We start from the raw sequence: 14,950 nt of genomic DNA on the forward strand, positions 1-14,950 counted from the left end.
TCCCTTCAGAATACCTGATTTTTATTTTTTTTTCAGTTTGGATAGTCAAGATACTGTCATTTAGCTTGGTATGGGAGCATCCAGCAGGTTAGACAACAACCACTGATAACATATTTTCCTTGCTCCACAGTAAGCTGTGATTAAAAACTAGAATTTTAAATTCCAACTATGTGCTGCTGCTCTTCTGAATGTAGTCTGCATTTAGAGCCAGTGTGGGAAGTTGATTTTGTTAAGAGCTTTCTAAAGCCACTGTAATGAAATGAAAGCTCTGCTTGCCTCTCATCGCTCTGGGTGCGTACGGAGGCTGGGGCCGGCTGTGTGAGCCTGTCACTGGAACACTCACTGCTGGCACAGATGCTTGGGTGGGCAGAGCACTGGCTGCTTATCTTCAGAACTTCTCACAGCAAAATTCCAGAGGCCCAGCCTTGCCTCCCAGGGGAGCTAAATTCATCCTTGAGGAGGAGGAGAGCCGTGTCAGTGCCCTGCTGCAGCTCTCCCGCTTGCTGAAGGCACTCTGCTGCAGGTCAGTGTCTGCAGCAATGCCCTGCACGTGTGCAGCTGCAGGAACTGCACAGGGGCCTTGCAGCTCTGTGGTGTTCTCCCAGGTTCCAGAGGCCAAGCCATGGGAGGAGGTCCTTCACAGCCTGTTTTGCTTCGGGGAAGGGTTTTGGAACTGGAGCCGGGTGCTGCTCCAGTCAGTTGCAATGTGCAGCCAGTCTGGGATGGACCAGGGCACCAGGGCTGCCATTGGATTTGTGTGATAGTAATGGCTTGGCTTAGCAGGCTGAGAGGGAGTACTGGCACTAAAATTTGTCCAAAACATGATTATCAGAAACTTCAGGAGTGCCACATGCAGAAGATTTGTATGCTTTTCAACACCAGCTCAAGGTGACTTCTGCATTTCCTCCTTCCATGTAATCTGTTTAGATTTTGAAGGTTTTAGAGGACTGACTCTCTTACATAAAAAAAAATCAATTGACTTGAAAAATATGTCAGTGGTTCTGAAGGAGGCTGCAGGTTTTAGTAACATTCAGTCTCTTACATATGTGCCTTCCTTCTGGTTTAATTAAGCCTCCAAACACTGGTTTGAATGGTAGCTATTCCATATGCAGGCAAGTTGAGAGTCACAAGGGAAAGTTATTTAAATTGGCATTTAATTCTGAGTCATTATCTAACAACTTTTTGAAATTCTAGGTTATTAAAACTTCTGAATTCCCACTGAAATTGAGAGAAGTATCCTCTGCTGGAATGCAAGACACACAGGTGACTGCGGCTGCAGGCACAGCAGGTCACACTGGACTGTCACAGCACTGCAGGTGTGAGGTACAGCACTGCCTGACCTCACCATACACTGTGCTCCTGAGATGCAGCCAAGCTCTCTTAAGCCTCCTGGGACTCTGTGTCAGTAAAAAGCTGCCATGCTAGAAATACTCAGAGATGCTGTCAGCTCTCCCACTCAGAGCAGGGGAGGAAGTAAAACCCACCAGAGAAACAAATATGAAGCAAGATGGACTTGGCAGTATGGAAGGAAATAGATTATTTATGTATATATTGTTGGGGAAGGGGTGTTTGTCAGATCTTGGGAAAACTATTTAAGGCTTGGGTTTTGGGGAGTCAGACCTGATGGCATCCACCCCTTTGTTACAGCAGGAGGAAGCTGATGCTAGCTGACAAATTGTTGACTTCACCCAGGTTGATGAGTACATTTATGGTGCAAGGGCCCCAGACGTGGTGCAGGTACTCACCTAGCACTGCCAAGCAGCTGCCAGCACACCTGGTGTGACTGAACATCCTGGCTGCTGTTTGTAACACAGATGCCTGCTCAGTTTTATGGCAGCATGAAATAACCATACATACAGTCCTCATTCACTTGGAGGCGTTGGTTTCTATCTTGAGCTCACCTGGGTTTCATTAAACAGGGAGAGCCTGAGCCTGGCAGAGTGAGGACAACACAAGTGAAAAATCCTCACTAGATCCTCCTTTGCAATCAGTGAGAGCACAATCTCAGGGGCTCTGAATAATTCTGTACTTGCCTCTAAAGTTTCACTTAACCCCTGTTTGTGACCTGTTTGTGTTTGGGACACAGCTGACCCCCGTTTGACCAGGCCTGCCCATCAAGTCCTGCTGCTTGCAGAGCACACAGCCCCTCAATCCTGGCAGGATGTGTTTCTCAGCTGCTTGGTCATCTACTTTAATATCACATCAGCTCAAGGACTGATTAACTGCAGAATGTTTATTCCCTTCCAAATAAACCTCAAAACCGAAGCCAGCATCCTGCCCATGTCACAAACATGTCAGTATTGCTCAATTAGCAGCTCCCAGCGGTGCCTTTGCTAATGAGGAGAACTCCAGCACGGCCCCGGGGCTGGCTGGGCAGGATCAGCCGTGTTGGGTGTGACAGCCGCAGCACTGGACACATACACCGCTTCCCGTGATGGTTTGAAGAGCAGACAAGAGGCATTCCCTGCCTCCACCTTCTTTGCCAAACCCTGGCACAATACATATGTATTTCTAAAGGGGAACTGTAAACTCTCAGTAGGTTTATATCCAGACATCTTCCATCTTCTTTTTCACTGCTCCTAAATCCCCTCAAGTAGCTCTTGTGCATAAAAACTGTATATATCACAGGAATGTTTCCCTCAAGAAATCTCTCTATAATGCAATAATAATTTTCTCTTCTGTGTCTCCTTTTATCTTTGCTTTACAAAAAGGTTCTTGAAGGCATTGTTATAATTTTTGTTAAATGCTGTATAAATGAGAGGATTAAAGAAAGAATTTGAGTAGCCAAGCCAAAGAAAGATGCTTTTCCAGACGGGCGGGATGTTGCAGGAACAGAGGGGACTTATTAATTCTGTGATGAAGAAAGGGATCCAGCACAGTACAAAAACTCCAATTAAGATGCCAACCATCAGAGCTGCCTTTTTCTCTTTCTGTTCTCTCCATGTTTCTCCATCTGTCTGGAAAGTGATAGCTGCACGACGCGCTGTAAACACCATCTGTGGTTCCTGAGAAGCTTCCTTCACCTCAAACAAAAGCAAACACAGTTTCTTACCAAGACAGTTTGTTTGAGTGAAGTATTACTTTTAAATGACAGCACAACATCTGTGCACGTACCACAAAAGGTAGCAACTTCATTCCTTCCGTGCTAAAAGAAATGAAATGCCCCAGAGTGCCAAAGTTACCAGGCTTCTCGTTACACTGGAAAAGCTGCCAAGTCTTACTGACAAACAGAGCTTAATAAAGAGTACCTGGTGCCATGTGTGTTGTGGGATTCTTTTCCAGTTTATTTTATTGGAAGTTTTCATACCTAGGGGGAAATCAGGTTATTAAGGCAGGCTAACGAAGGCCTGTGCCTGTTGCCTATCCCTGCACCAGACTCATGCTGCTACCACGGCCTTTACACCCGCTCTAGGTGAACTGCTTCAGCAGGGACCTTGGACTAGATGATCTCCAGAGGCTCCTTCTAAATCAAACCATTCTGTGATTCTGTATTTTCTCAAAAAGTACTCCATTGCCAGAAAAACACCATTTCAATTAGCCTTCAATTCAAACTCTGGCTTCAGCAGAAGTTATACAAGAGAGGAAAAAATTTCAGCTACTCCAGGCTGTCGACAGTGCTTGTCTCCTCTCACTAAGGGCAAGACACTCATCTCTGCAGTGAGTACAGCACAGTGCTCTGGGGCAAACAGCTTCTGGGCTGAAGTTACTCATGTGCTTTGAGTCTGACCAGATGAAGACACTCCCTAGGGATCTGAATCTGAAGATTGAAGTGTCTGTGATATTAAAGTTCTTCTAGGTGCTACAGTTATGAAGAGAGTGCAGTAAAATCAACAGTTTAAGGCTGTAAAATTTGCCTGAGTGATAATTCACAGGCACTGCAAGACTTTGACAGCACTCCAAATATGGATCATTGTTAAATTAGCTGCATATTCCACATGCATGTGCTACCTTTGTAATAGATGGAGGGCCTCTACTCAGAATGAGCACAGCAATTCAAACAATGAAGCACTGTCAGTGGCTGAACAATCACTCTTCAGGATGGATATCCCTGTCTGCACCCTCAGACACGAGACAGGGCTGCAGAACATCAGAACTGCAGATTATAGGTGCAGGCAAATAATGGAGGAAAATGAAAATCACATCCGTACTGACAATTAAAATGGGACACCCCTCATGTAGCAAGGATCACACCATTTGTCTGCAGAAGGACTTGCTCTGCACGTCCTTAATCACACTCTGCAAAAAGGGATGAATGTATGACACGAGGACAAATCTGTGACAAGCAACCCTGAAAGATTATGTCTTAGCCCTGAGGAATAGTTACATAAGTGCCTCTTGGGAACAGCCACACAAAGGACATTGTCATGAGCATCAGGCACAGTTTGGTACTGTATTTAACCTTCAACTCTTGCTCAAAAGATGGAGCTTGCTGTGTGCCATCATCAAATCAGAGCCTTCTCCCTACTTCTGATTGCAGAATTTACTAGCAGTAAATTCTGACAGTGAATTATTTTATCACTTAATTACATATTGTAAGAAGAAGTTATTTCATTTCCTTTGCTAGAAGATGCCTCAGTCCTCAGGTGTTTTCCACAATGAAGCCTGCATTTACAGCCTGCTGAAGCTCCTACTGAAGGCTGTTAGGTCAGGCCTTTGAATACAAAACAGCAAGTGAAAATAGATCATGGTACATTTTGTAAATTACTTGCTAGAACTAAATGCAGCTCTAACTGTACCAAACCTGCAGTTCCCAGTGCCAGTCTCAGAGGCTTTGCACGACTCCAGTTCCCAATGTAAGTCACAACAGCTGACCTTTATCCCTGTACCACACAGAACAAAAGACAAGTACAGAACCTTTATCCCCATTTTGGGCTTACTAGTGAGCACTAGCAAGCAAGCTGTGACAGCAGAAGAGGTGGTCACAGACTACATCAGAGCAGTCCACGGAGATGCCTTGGGTTATGCTGGAGCCATCTCTGCAGTGTTGCACACTGCTCTCACTCGGTGTCTAGCAGCACACTCTGCCTTGGGCACAGATTTCCTTCCATCTGCCCAGGCACCGCTCCAGGAGCTGCGAGTGAGGAGCACTGGGGAAATAGCTGCTATGAAAGGACTGCTACTCTGAGGCCAGAATTCTGAACTCGTGAAATCAGCTATTTCCAGGACAACAGGCTGTGAGAAGTGCAGAGATGACTGCTGTTCTGTGGGAATAATAAAGAGATTAAATGAAGGGAATGAGCTCAAGTACAAATCCTTCTACAGTCACAAAGGAATTTGGTTTTAGTTCCAGAATTCATTCTTCTGTACATTGATCAGCAATTACAGTTCAATACCCTTCTGTTTGTCTGTACCCAGTAAATTACTACTCCTAAATGGCTACCTGTTCCCAGAGCTGTCCTGTGTTCCTAGAATATCACAGAAAACATACAACCAAGGAGCTTCTGACAAAATCCCTTGATTTAAAATGTTCCTTATTGCTTTAATGATTATTATTATTACTCGTCCTTTGTGGCAGGTACTCTGTGTTTGTCCTGCACCTGCAGGGTCTGCAATAACAAAACAACAGTAAAGATGATAAACAACAATCAAATCTGGTTTAGCACCACAATTTCAGAGCTCGCCTATCACAGTGTGGTTCAGCAGAGGTCATTACTGCCTCAGTGCAGCCCTGGCACACTTCTTGCTCTTTGAACAAGAACACAAGAAGCTAAATGCACAACAAAGGATCAAAACAGAAATGTCTATACTCTCTTGGATGCTCCACCAACATGACAAACAGTTCATTTGACAGGGAGAACACCCACATTCTCTCACAGGATTTTCTTCTGCTGTAAGCAGGACTAACTGTATTTCTACCAAGATATCACTACCCACTCCATTTTGCTTCCTGCCTAACTCCTTTCTGGACATTTTTGGCAACTCTTCTGGACAGCTGAACTTTGTTTCCTGACCCATCTCTTCTACTTATACAGAGGCAGAAATAAGAAATAAAATGCCCGTGACCCCTTCAGAAAAGAAGAATCTGTATTCTCTCCCACATTGTCCTGACTGCTTAAGTGATTTGGAGAAGATGAATGGGCCAAGATGCAGAACAACACATCACTTCTGGAGCTCTGGGGCCAGATGTTATCCAAAGTGGGAAGGACTCTCACAAAACTCTAAGGTTTGGATCATGCCTAATGTTTTTATACACTATATAAGTATTTTGAGAGGGGTGGATGAAAATAAACTAAAAAAACCCCAACAAAACCTCCACCAATCATCAACAGAACTTGATTTTTAACTCCTCATATGAAATTTTAAACCTGATTTTGCCATTGCTACGTGTAAGTTATGCAGACATTCAGATCCGATCATCCTTGGTTTTGCTGGGCTATCCCTATGCTACAAGGGATTTCATTGATTTAAAAGGGCACTATCCAGCAGTATCTGCCATTTTTCAAGCAGTCTCATTTATTTCAATTGGACTGTTCAGAGAGAGAATTATCGCCTGCTGTCAACAAGGTGTGACAGAGCATAGCTCTCTGTCAGTGATGGTATGTCACTAGATTTTTAATGAGGGTCACTCACATCAGTGTTGCCTACAGAATTCACTTTTTAGGGAGTTTCATAATTGGCAAAAAAATAATTATAAAAGCACCAGCTTAATTTAGGATCCCAATTTGGCAATTATTTTATTTCAAAGGAAAGCAAAAAACCAAGCTCTCATTAAAACCTGAAGCATCTCAGATGTTTCATGCCCATCTCTCTCACCCAAATTTTTTGAAAAGTATTTTCCAGCAACAAAAGCAAAATTTTAACCAAAGAATGACTCAAAATAGTTATTCTGTAACTATTCTGTTCTGCAGCTCTAAGAGTACAGGAGCATAAGGTACGTATGCCAATGCCCAGTTTCAAAGTTATGCCCATTCTCTGTGAAAAAAAACCAAACCCAAACCATTATATATATATTTATATGCACTCATATACAGGGACAACCTACAAAGCACTTTGATGCCTGACTCGGTTGGTTGACAAACGTCGAGGTACCACCCTCACTGCTCCACTTTGTGCACTGGTTTTTCCAAAGCATCCCTATTGGCAACTGAGTGTTATGGCATCTGACCTTTTCTGTCCTTAGTTTTGGCAGAATTAACCAGTTGGTTGTACCTCAGGCCGTGGACTGCAGCCCTGACAGTACCTGACAGCTCATTCCTGAGTGCAACACAGACATCTTTCCCAGCAGGGATCCCTGCTGTTATTGCTCACCTCCAGACTAGGAAGCACTGCCAGCCTTTGGCACTGTCTGCCAAAAAAAACCCACTAATATTCCTCAGATCAACTGGTGCAGGGCACCTGGAGTGAGAACTGACATAGATGCAGAGGGGAATTGATATCCAGAGTCACAGTGACAGAAGGAAAATGTTGCCAGGGTGAGTATGACAGGTGAGCATTCTCTGAGAATGGACATGGAAGAAAGTAGAGGAAGGAGAGACATCAAGGGAGAAAGAAAGGGAAAACAAGAATGATTTTATAGGCAAACCACAAGAAGCAGAACTGAATTTGCCCCAACAGAGAGGAGAGAGCTGATGCTGACAGCCTGATCCCCCCTGCATGTGGAGAAGCAAAGCTTGGCAATATTACCTTTGTGTTTGCATGTTAAAATAAAACAGGGTTTTGCCAAAGAACAGTAGGATGTGTGTGTGAAGATTCCCCTCCAGAATTCACTGGGGAACTGCTACTCCTCCTGTGGATGTGATGGATCCTACTACCACAAGCTTAAAAAGGATCAGGATAACACTTGCTATGTAAATATTGGTATCTTAATTTAGAAAGAAAACAAGAAATGCATCCTGAATGCCAGCTGGCTTGATCCACAAGTTCATTTAATGTACACACGTGCAGCATCAGCTCTTCCTTCAGGTGAGAAGTCAAGTTGGCATCTGAATCAGAAGTCTTTTAATTTAAGTCAGCAAACAGAGCTGCTGGGACAACGGAGGAAGTTGTCACTACACACCAATTGCAGATTCAAGAATCCCTTTTAGGAGAAGTTAATATGTCAATCAAACCAATATGAGAAAGAAGACCTACTCAAGCAAAGGCTTGAGCATTTGCTGGTATTATATAACCCCTCCAAAATGGATGTTTAGCTCACTCCCCCAGAGCCCTTTTGCCAGTGCAGCCTAAAGCAGCCCCCAGACGCTGCACTCACCTGGCAGCCGTGCTGGGCCCACGCAGGGCCTCTTGCAGACAGAACTTTGACAATTTGCAGCCAGACTGTGTCTTGCTAAAACTGCCATGTGATGTGTCTCTCCACTGCCTTGAGCAGCAGTGCCTCAGCTCATTTCCCTTCCCAGAATTTTAGATTCCAAACAGTTAGTCCTGTATGGGTATGTGTATATGTAAAAGACAGAGAATGCAAAAGCACTACAAATCATCAGCTGGCTTTTGTGCTTGAAGAGATTATACATTAATTCCAAGCAATACTTTCATCATACTTAAAACCATTTGAAAGAAATTTGGTGCAGACTAGGGGCTGAAGATCGTAGGAAAAAAAGTCTTAACTTTTCGAAGAAATATTTTGCTTTTCCACAGAAGATACCTTCATAAATCAATATATATTAAAAGTATCTTCAAGACATTATGATTCAAATCTGCGAGACTAATCACATGTGATTGCCAGTGCTGTTATTTCTTGCAAGAATCTGGGGACACAACCTCCAGACTCTTACTTGTCACCGTAATAATGAGCTTCCTTGACTCCAAAGCAAAGACAGGATTTTGCAGGGGAATGAGGCTCCACAGGATTAGTCCCAATGGAAATGTTCTCTGTAGGTATCCCTAACATCCACACAGCTCATCTTTGGCTACTGGGAAGGGACTGGGCTTAGGAAGCGCAACATGCAATCACAAAAACATAAAGACTGGTAGGAGTGAGAGTAAGAGTATGTGACAGAAAGCAGGGAAAGTTCACAGCCAAGCAAGGTGGAGGCATGGAATGGGTGACAGCAGCATCATGAAAAGAACCTGGCCTGACTTATGGGGCACAAGGAGCCAACCCCAACTCTTCTGAAGGGACACAGCATTCCTGTCAGCAAGGCGTATCCCCAAAATAAACGAGATCTCCCAAATGGCTAGGGCACTGCAGCATTACAGACAATCTTTGGGATAAGAAGAACATGGTTTTGAAGCCAGCAGGTGATTTTAAACCAGAAACAATTGATCATTGCTTCAACATTAGGCAGTGAGCAGCATCGAAGGTAAAATAGCCCAAACACATCAATATGTATATATATATAGTGTATAGTGTGTAATTTGCTTACCAAAATCTATTCAGACACACAAAGTCTGTGCTGTAGATAAATGTGCATTTATCTCGGTACAGGGCCTGGGGATCTGTTTATGTCTTTTTTTACTTCATCAACGCAATAAAAAAATGTAAGGAGGACAAAAAGCCCAAGGAACAGAAAATTCAAAACAAAGAGACAATTTTCAAAAATCTCTCTCGACTGGCAGTGAATGCACCTGCCCCTTACTCTTATATCACACAAGGAAAAAAAGAGAATAAAGCTGTTCTCCAGGAGCTGCACTTCTTGGCTGGCTCACTACTGCTCACGTCCAGCCTGTGACAAAGTTAAACTCACTGGGGAGCCCCCGGGCACCTCGCAGCCTTCTCGCTGCGCCGAACCCACCATGGCAGGGGTGAGGGCCGGGAGCTGGCGAGAAGCAGGATGGCAGTGCCTGGGGAGCAGCAGGGGCTCCCTCCCCTTGCCCAGCCTTACCTGGGCAGCCTCGGGCAGGGGCGCCACGGCGTTCCTCCTGCGGCCCCCCATGTGGAACTTGGACGCCTTGTAGATCTTCCAGTAGACGAAGAGCACCACGCAGAGGGGCAGGTAGAACGCCCCGCCCGTGGAGACGATGGTGTAGGACGGGTCCTGGCTGAGCTGGCAGCGCTCCTGCTCGGGGCTGTAGGTCTCGCCCCAGCCCAGGAGCGGGGCGAGGGAGATGGCGGCGGAGAGCAGCCAGGTGAGAGCGATCATGACATTGGAGATGCGGCGGCGGGCGAGCAGCGTGTACTGCAGCTGCCGGGTGACGGACCAGTAGCGGTCCAGGGCGATGGCAGTCACGTTCCAGATGCTGGCCGTGCAGCACAGCACGTCGAAGCACACCCACACGAGGCACAGCTCCCGGCCCAGCCGCCACCGCCGCCCGGCCGACAGCTCCTTCACCAGGCTCAGCGGCATCACCAGGGCCGCCACCAGCACGTCCGACACCGCCGTGGAGGCCACCAGGTTGTGGGGCACCCGGTGGAAGGCCTTCACTCGCAGGATGGTCGCCAGCACCAGCAGGTTCCAGAGGAAGGTGGCCACGGTCAGGAGCACCAGCAGGGTCAGGATGAGGACGGTGAAGACGGAGAAGGGCTCCCGGCCCCTCCACGCGCTGCCGCCCACCACCGAGGAGGAGGCGTTGGTGTCCACGTTGGCGGACGAGGTGTTGGCGCCCATGCTGGGCTGGCACTGGCCCCGTGGGGAGCAGGGGCTCAGGCTCTCCGCCATGCCCGGGACCAGGGCTCACAGGACCCCTCACTGCTGCCCCTTCCCAGGCCGCCGGCACTGCCCCAGCCCCGCTGCCGGAGAGCGAGAGCCCCGCACCGGGACGCGCCTCCGCTCAGCGGCCGCCCGCCATGTGCCGCCGCCCCAGCGCTGGTCGCGGCTCCCGCCCGCCGCTCCGCACGCCCATCCCGGGCGGCTGCAGAAGGGAGGCAGCCTGGAGAAGGGAGGGAGGCGCGGCGGGGCTCCCGCACGGGCGGCGAGGGCGGGCGGGCGGCACCGCCGCTGCCGCTCCGCCCCAGCGGCCGCCTCGGGGGCGGCGGGAGGCGCGGCCGCTCCGTGAGGGGCGGCGGGAGGCGCGGCCGCTCCGTGAGGGGCGGCGGGAGGCGCGGCCGCTCCGTGAGGGGCGGCGGGAGGCGCGGCCGCTCCGTGAGGGGCGGCGGGAGGCGCGGCCGCTCCGTGAGGGGCGGCGGGAGGCGCGGCCGCTCCGTGAGGGGCGGCGGGAGGCGCGGCCTCCCCGGCTGCTGCCGCGGGCCCCTGAGGACAGGGACGCGCGGCTGGAAGGGACCTCTGGACATCGTGCCGTCCCTCCGCCCTGCCCAGGCGGGGTCACCGCGTACAGGTGTCACAGGAACATGGCCAGGTGGGTTTGGAATGTCTCCGGAGAGGGAGACTCCACGCCCTCCCTGGGCAACTTTTAGTCTGCTGCCATCCTCAGTGTAAAAATTCTTCCTCAAGTTGAGATTAAACTTCTTGTGTTTTAGTTTGTGGCCATAACTCTTTGTCCTGTCGCTAGGCACCACTAAAAAGAATCTGGCACCATCCTCTTGGCATCTGTCTTTGGCATCTCTTAATGTGCATTAATGAGATCCCCTCTCAGTCTTGTCTTCTCCAGACTAAACAGGCCCAGCTCCTGCAGTCTCTCCACAGAAGAGGGATGCTCCAGACCCTGCATCATCTTTGTGGCTTCTGCTGGACCTTCTCCAGTAGCTCCCTGCCTTTCTTGTACGGAGGAGCCCAGATTTGGACACAGTGCTCAGATGTGGCCTCACCAGGGCCGAGTGGACAGCAATAGTCTGTGTCCCCACAGAACCAGGTGGTGACGAGACACCCCCTTCTCCCCATGCACCCCATGAGGGTATGGGACACCCTCTTCTCACAGCCCCTTCCTGCCCCGTTCCCTCACCAACCATTTCGTTGCTCTTAAAATAAGCAAATATGTGACCAAGGGCTTGGAGACGGACAGTAGGATTAACAGTGAATACAAGGGAATATCATCTTTCCATCTGGATTTTTGGTGCTTTGTGGTGCTTTTGAGAAGACTGAAGGATGCAAAACAAAAGGGTGGAAAATAGAAAGCTCTGTTAAGTCTAAATACTTTACTTCATCATTTGCATCTGTTCTCACTTTTCCCTGTTGAAAGCAGGAAAAATTGAGAATTGATGAGAAAAGGACTTGGGACAGATGTGAGAAATTGCCAAACAAATTTCCTTGTTCTCATCACTTTACCAAACACCACTTCAGGACTCTCTTTAACTGAATCTTTTCAGACTCAGTCTTGTCATAGTATTTCTTTTTGTCAGTCTGAAAGTTCTTAACTTGGCTTAACCCTCCCTGCTTCCTTGCAATTTGTGTCCAAGGTCCCCTTTGCTCAGCTGTGCTGAGGTGTCTGTCCTCCCCAGGGAGCAGCTGCCCAGGCCAGCTTTGTTACAGCACCATTTCCAAGCGCTTCCAAGGACATCATGCAGCTTAGGAACAGCTCTGGAGGGTGATGATTCATCCAGATATAACAGAATTCCAATCCATTTTGTGAAGTGATGCTGCATTTTTATAGAAAATATATAAAATTTAATGTTAAATTTTCCAGAAGTTTGGTTTTATCCATTAGAGACAGATTATTTTTAGACCATAATAAAGGGAGTACACGGAACTTGACTCATTTTCTATTTTTTGTTTTAGATTCAAAAGTGCTACAAAATCTCCTAGCAGATGCAGTTTTATTCCATCCTCTGTAATAGAAAATCAGCCTCCTTTCTAAAGCATTTTTTATAAAAGTCAGTTATATAAATCCAGCAATTAATTTGAGAAATATATAAAAAATTTCAGCTCTAGACAAAAAACAAACCTTCCAAATTCCTTTGACAGCTGGTTACATATTTTCTGATTGAAAATGTGATGGAGAATCTAGATGTCATATAGATGCCAGCTAGTATTGATTTTATTAATAATAAAAACATTCATAGGTGATTGCAACCACTCATAGAGGAGCCCAGAAATCCCTGGGTGTCTCAACATCTTTAGCTGACAGTCAGAAGAGAGGAGAATTTGGAATTTTTTTAACTGTTATACAAGATTTTGCAGAGCCTACAATTTTCTTGTTTTGTTTTGGTTTTTTTTCTTTAAATTCCAACCATCTAGGAAAAAATAGTAGATGTTGGTTATGTTTTTCAGTGTGTTTCAGCTTACAAAAGTGTCAGGGAAGATGGACTGCTATTGAAGAGTATGCTAAGGTTTTGGGGTTTTTTTTGAAAAGTGAATGCAGTTCTTAACCTGGATGACAGCAATATAGCAAAGTGAATGTGTTTCTAGACAGGACCCCGATTTTCCATTTGTCTTCCCTTCTTCTAATGGCATCTTTCCTCTACCTCTCCTCACAACTCTGTAGCAGAAGTTTATCCTGCTGGCTAAGAGGAGAAACAAAGAAGTAATCTGTTCCCCACGTGGCTGAGCAATAAAGAGATTTGACAGAAGCAACATCATGGTATTGATGACTTTGATGCAAGCCAGCAGATTTTTTACCAGCTAAGAACATTCCAATTCAAGAGGCTGGATTCTTATTGTCAGGGCTCAACACCTCCTATAAATCTAAAAGCATCGGACAAACAAAAGCCTCAGTAAGTGTCGCATGAATTCTACTGTCAGCTAAAATCCCGAGAAAACCAAGCTAATAGAGCAAAAGCTAGAAACAGTGATACACTTTATTCTGTATGCTTAGCCTCTTGATTATAGGCTTCTTTCAGCATTACTTTAACTTGGAAAAAACCCAAACCCAACAACCAACCCATCCTTCAAGGGCTAATAACTGGCTCTTTTTCAGGCTCTGTAAAATCTCTTCTAAGTTTTGGGCACTTGAAGTGACTGGACAATGATCTCCTAAGCAGGGCCGTGGTAGAAGTAGAACCAAAAGTCACAAACCTGTCCAGCATCATGTCTTCCTTCACAGTGGGACCTCTAGTAAAATACTATTTTTTTAAATCACATAGCACTTTTCACCATTCCTGTGAGTTGCTTTCCCCAGGCCTCAAGTCACCGGCTTGGAAGCAAATCATCAGAGCTTTGGCAGCTTACTCAAAATGAGTTGTCAAGTTACACATCAAACAGAAAGGCTGATTACTGCCAAAATGTAAACATACTTATTTACAGCAGACCTCAGTAGATAATATCTTACCCAGTTCCCAACTATTCTTGCTCTACAGTGTCAATAAAAGTGCCTTCCACCTGTGACATTCACCCTGAAAAATGGGATGGCAACACTTTCTACAGCATTGTGCTTGTCTATTACTCGGCAGCTTTATGGCACAGGAAACTCAGATCATGACAAGATTTTTCACAATTATGAGCAGTAACTCAGTGGCAGAGTGCTCCTTTATGGGCCTGTTCCAAGAACTGTCAAAAATATCTTCTAGTTCAAGCAGGACACTTTTGATCACCCCCTTAAGTGGTTTAAAGAGTCCAATTTCTTTGTCAAGGTTCTCAGAGGAAGAAAGCAATTTCTCAAGGCACACGATATTAGTCCCCAGGCGATTGGTCACTGTTATGAGACAAGCCTTGAGAGCCTGATGGCTGAGGTCTATTAACTGCTCACAAGATTGATAACAGGGGAAGCTGCAAAGGAAACCTTAGATTTCCAGTTTGACAATCTTTTGCACCTCTTGCAATACCATGGTGGAATAGATGCTTCCCAATACACAGATATTTCATCAGAAACTATTTGTCATTTACAATTTCATAAACAAAGCAAAAGGTAATTGCATCTGCACAAGACAGGAAGCTTTTAATTCCCATTTAGTTTCAGCTCAGGAATTTGTCTTCTGCTTATAGAGCCTTGTAGCTGCTACAGGCAGGGTGGAGCCATTACACATCTATGTCTAAGTAACAGTGTTAACTTTTTATTTTCAGTGTATGCTACCATTACTCTACAGCAATACCATCCAGTCTCTCCGTCTCCTACAGAAGTTTGTTTCAAATATCTTTGTATTAGAAAATTAGGAAAATACAACCCAGGTATCACAGAGAGAAGTTGTGCAGGCTCTTTGTCAGTTTTCCATCTCAGACTTTAGAAATGGCAGGAATTTTTATGCACTTTTAAGGCCAACCAGTTCTGGCCACGAGCACGTGCCCAAATAGGTGCTCCCTGACTA

General features: G+C 46.2%; 1 protein-coding gene across 2 annotated transcripts; it reads right to left on the reverse strand.

Moving 5' to 3' along the window:
* On the reverse strand, positions 1–10,832 carry LOC111932293 (5-hydroxytryptamine receptor 5A-like). 2 transcript variants are annotated; one of them, XR_015288932.1, is made up of 3 exons: positions 9,762–10,617; positions 3,249–3,307; positions 1–3,023 (listed from the first exon to the last, which is right to left on the reverse strand). XR_015288932.1 is itself a non-coding variant. In XM_023931356.2 (2 exons), exons 1-2 carry the CDS (start codon positions 10,533–10,535, stop codon positions 2,691–2,693), a joined length of 1,107 nt encoding a protein of 368 aa, XP_023787124.2. In that variant the 5' UTR covers positions 10,536–10,832; the 3' UTR covers positions 1–2,690. The 2 variants fall into 2 exon arrangements, 1 of the variants encoding a protein (XP_023787124.2); XM_023931356.2 differs by lacking the exon at positions 3,249–3,307 and having other exon boundaries at positions 9,762–10,832.
* Between the last annotated feature and the right edge of the window lie 4,118 nt (positions 10,833–14,950).

This window comes from Cyanistes caeruleus, chromosome 7 (genome assembly GCF_971803275.1).
Source record: "Cyanistes caeruleus chromosome 7, bCyaCae1.hap1.1, whole genome shotgun sequence".
Lineage (NCBI taxonomy): Eukaryota > Metazoa > Chordata > Aves > Passeriformes > Paridae > Cyanistes > Cyanistes caeruleus.

What these genes read in the sequence shown, in the direction of transcription:
- LOC111932293 (XM_023931356.2), bottom strand. Translation starts at nt 10,535, where the DNA reads ATGGCGGAGAGCCTGAGCCCCTGCTCCCCACGGGGCCAGTGCCAGCCC. An exon ending in CCCTGCCCGAGGCTGCCCAG is followed by an intron (nt 3,024 to 9,761) that starts GTAAGGCTGGGC and finishes CTTTTGTTTGAG; the next exon opens with GTGAAGGAAGCTTCTCAGGA.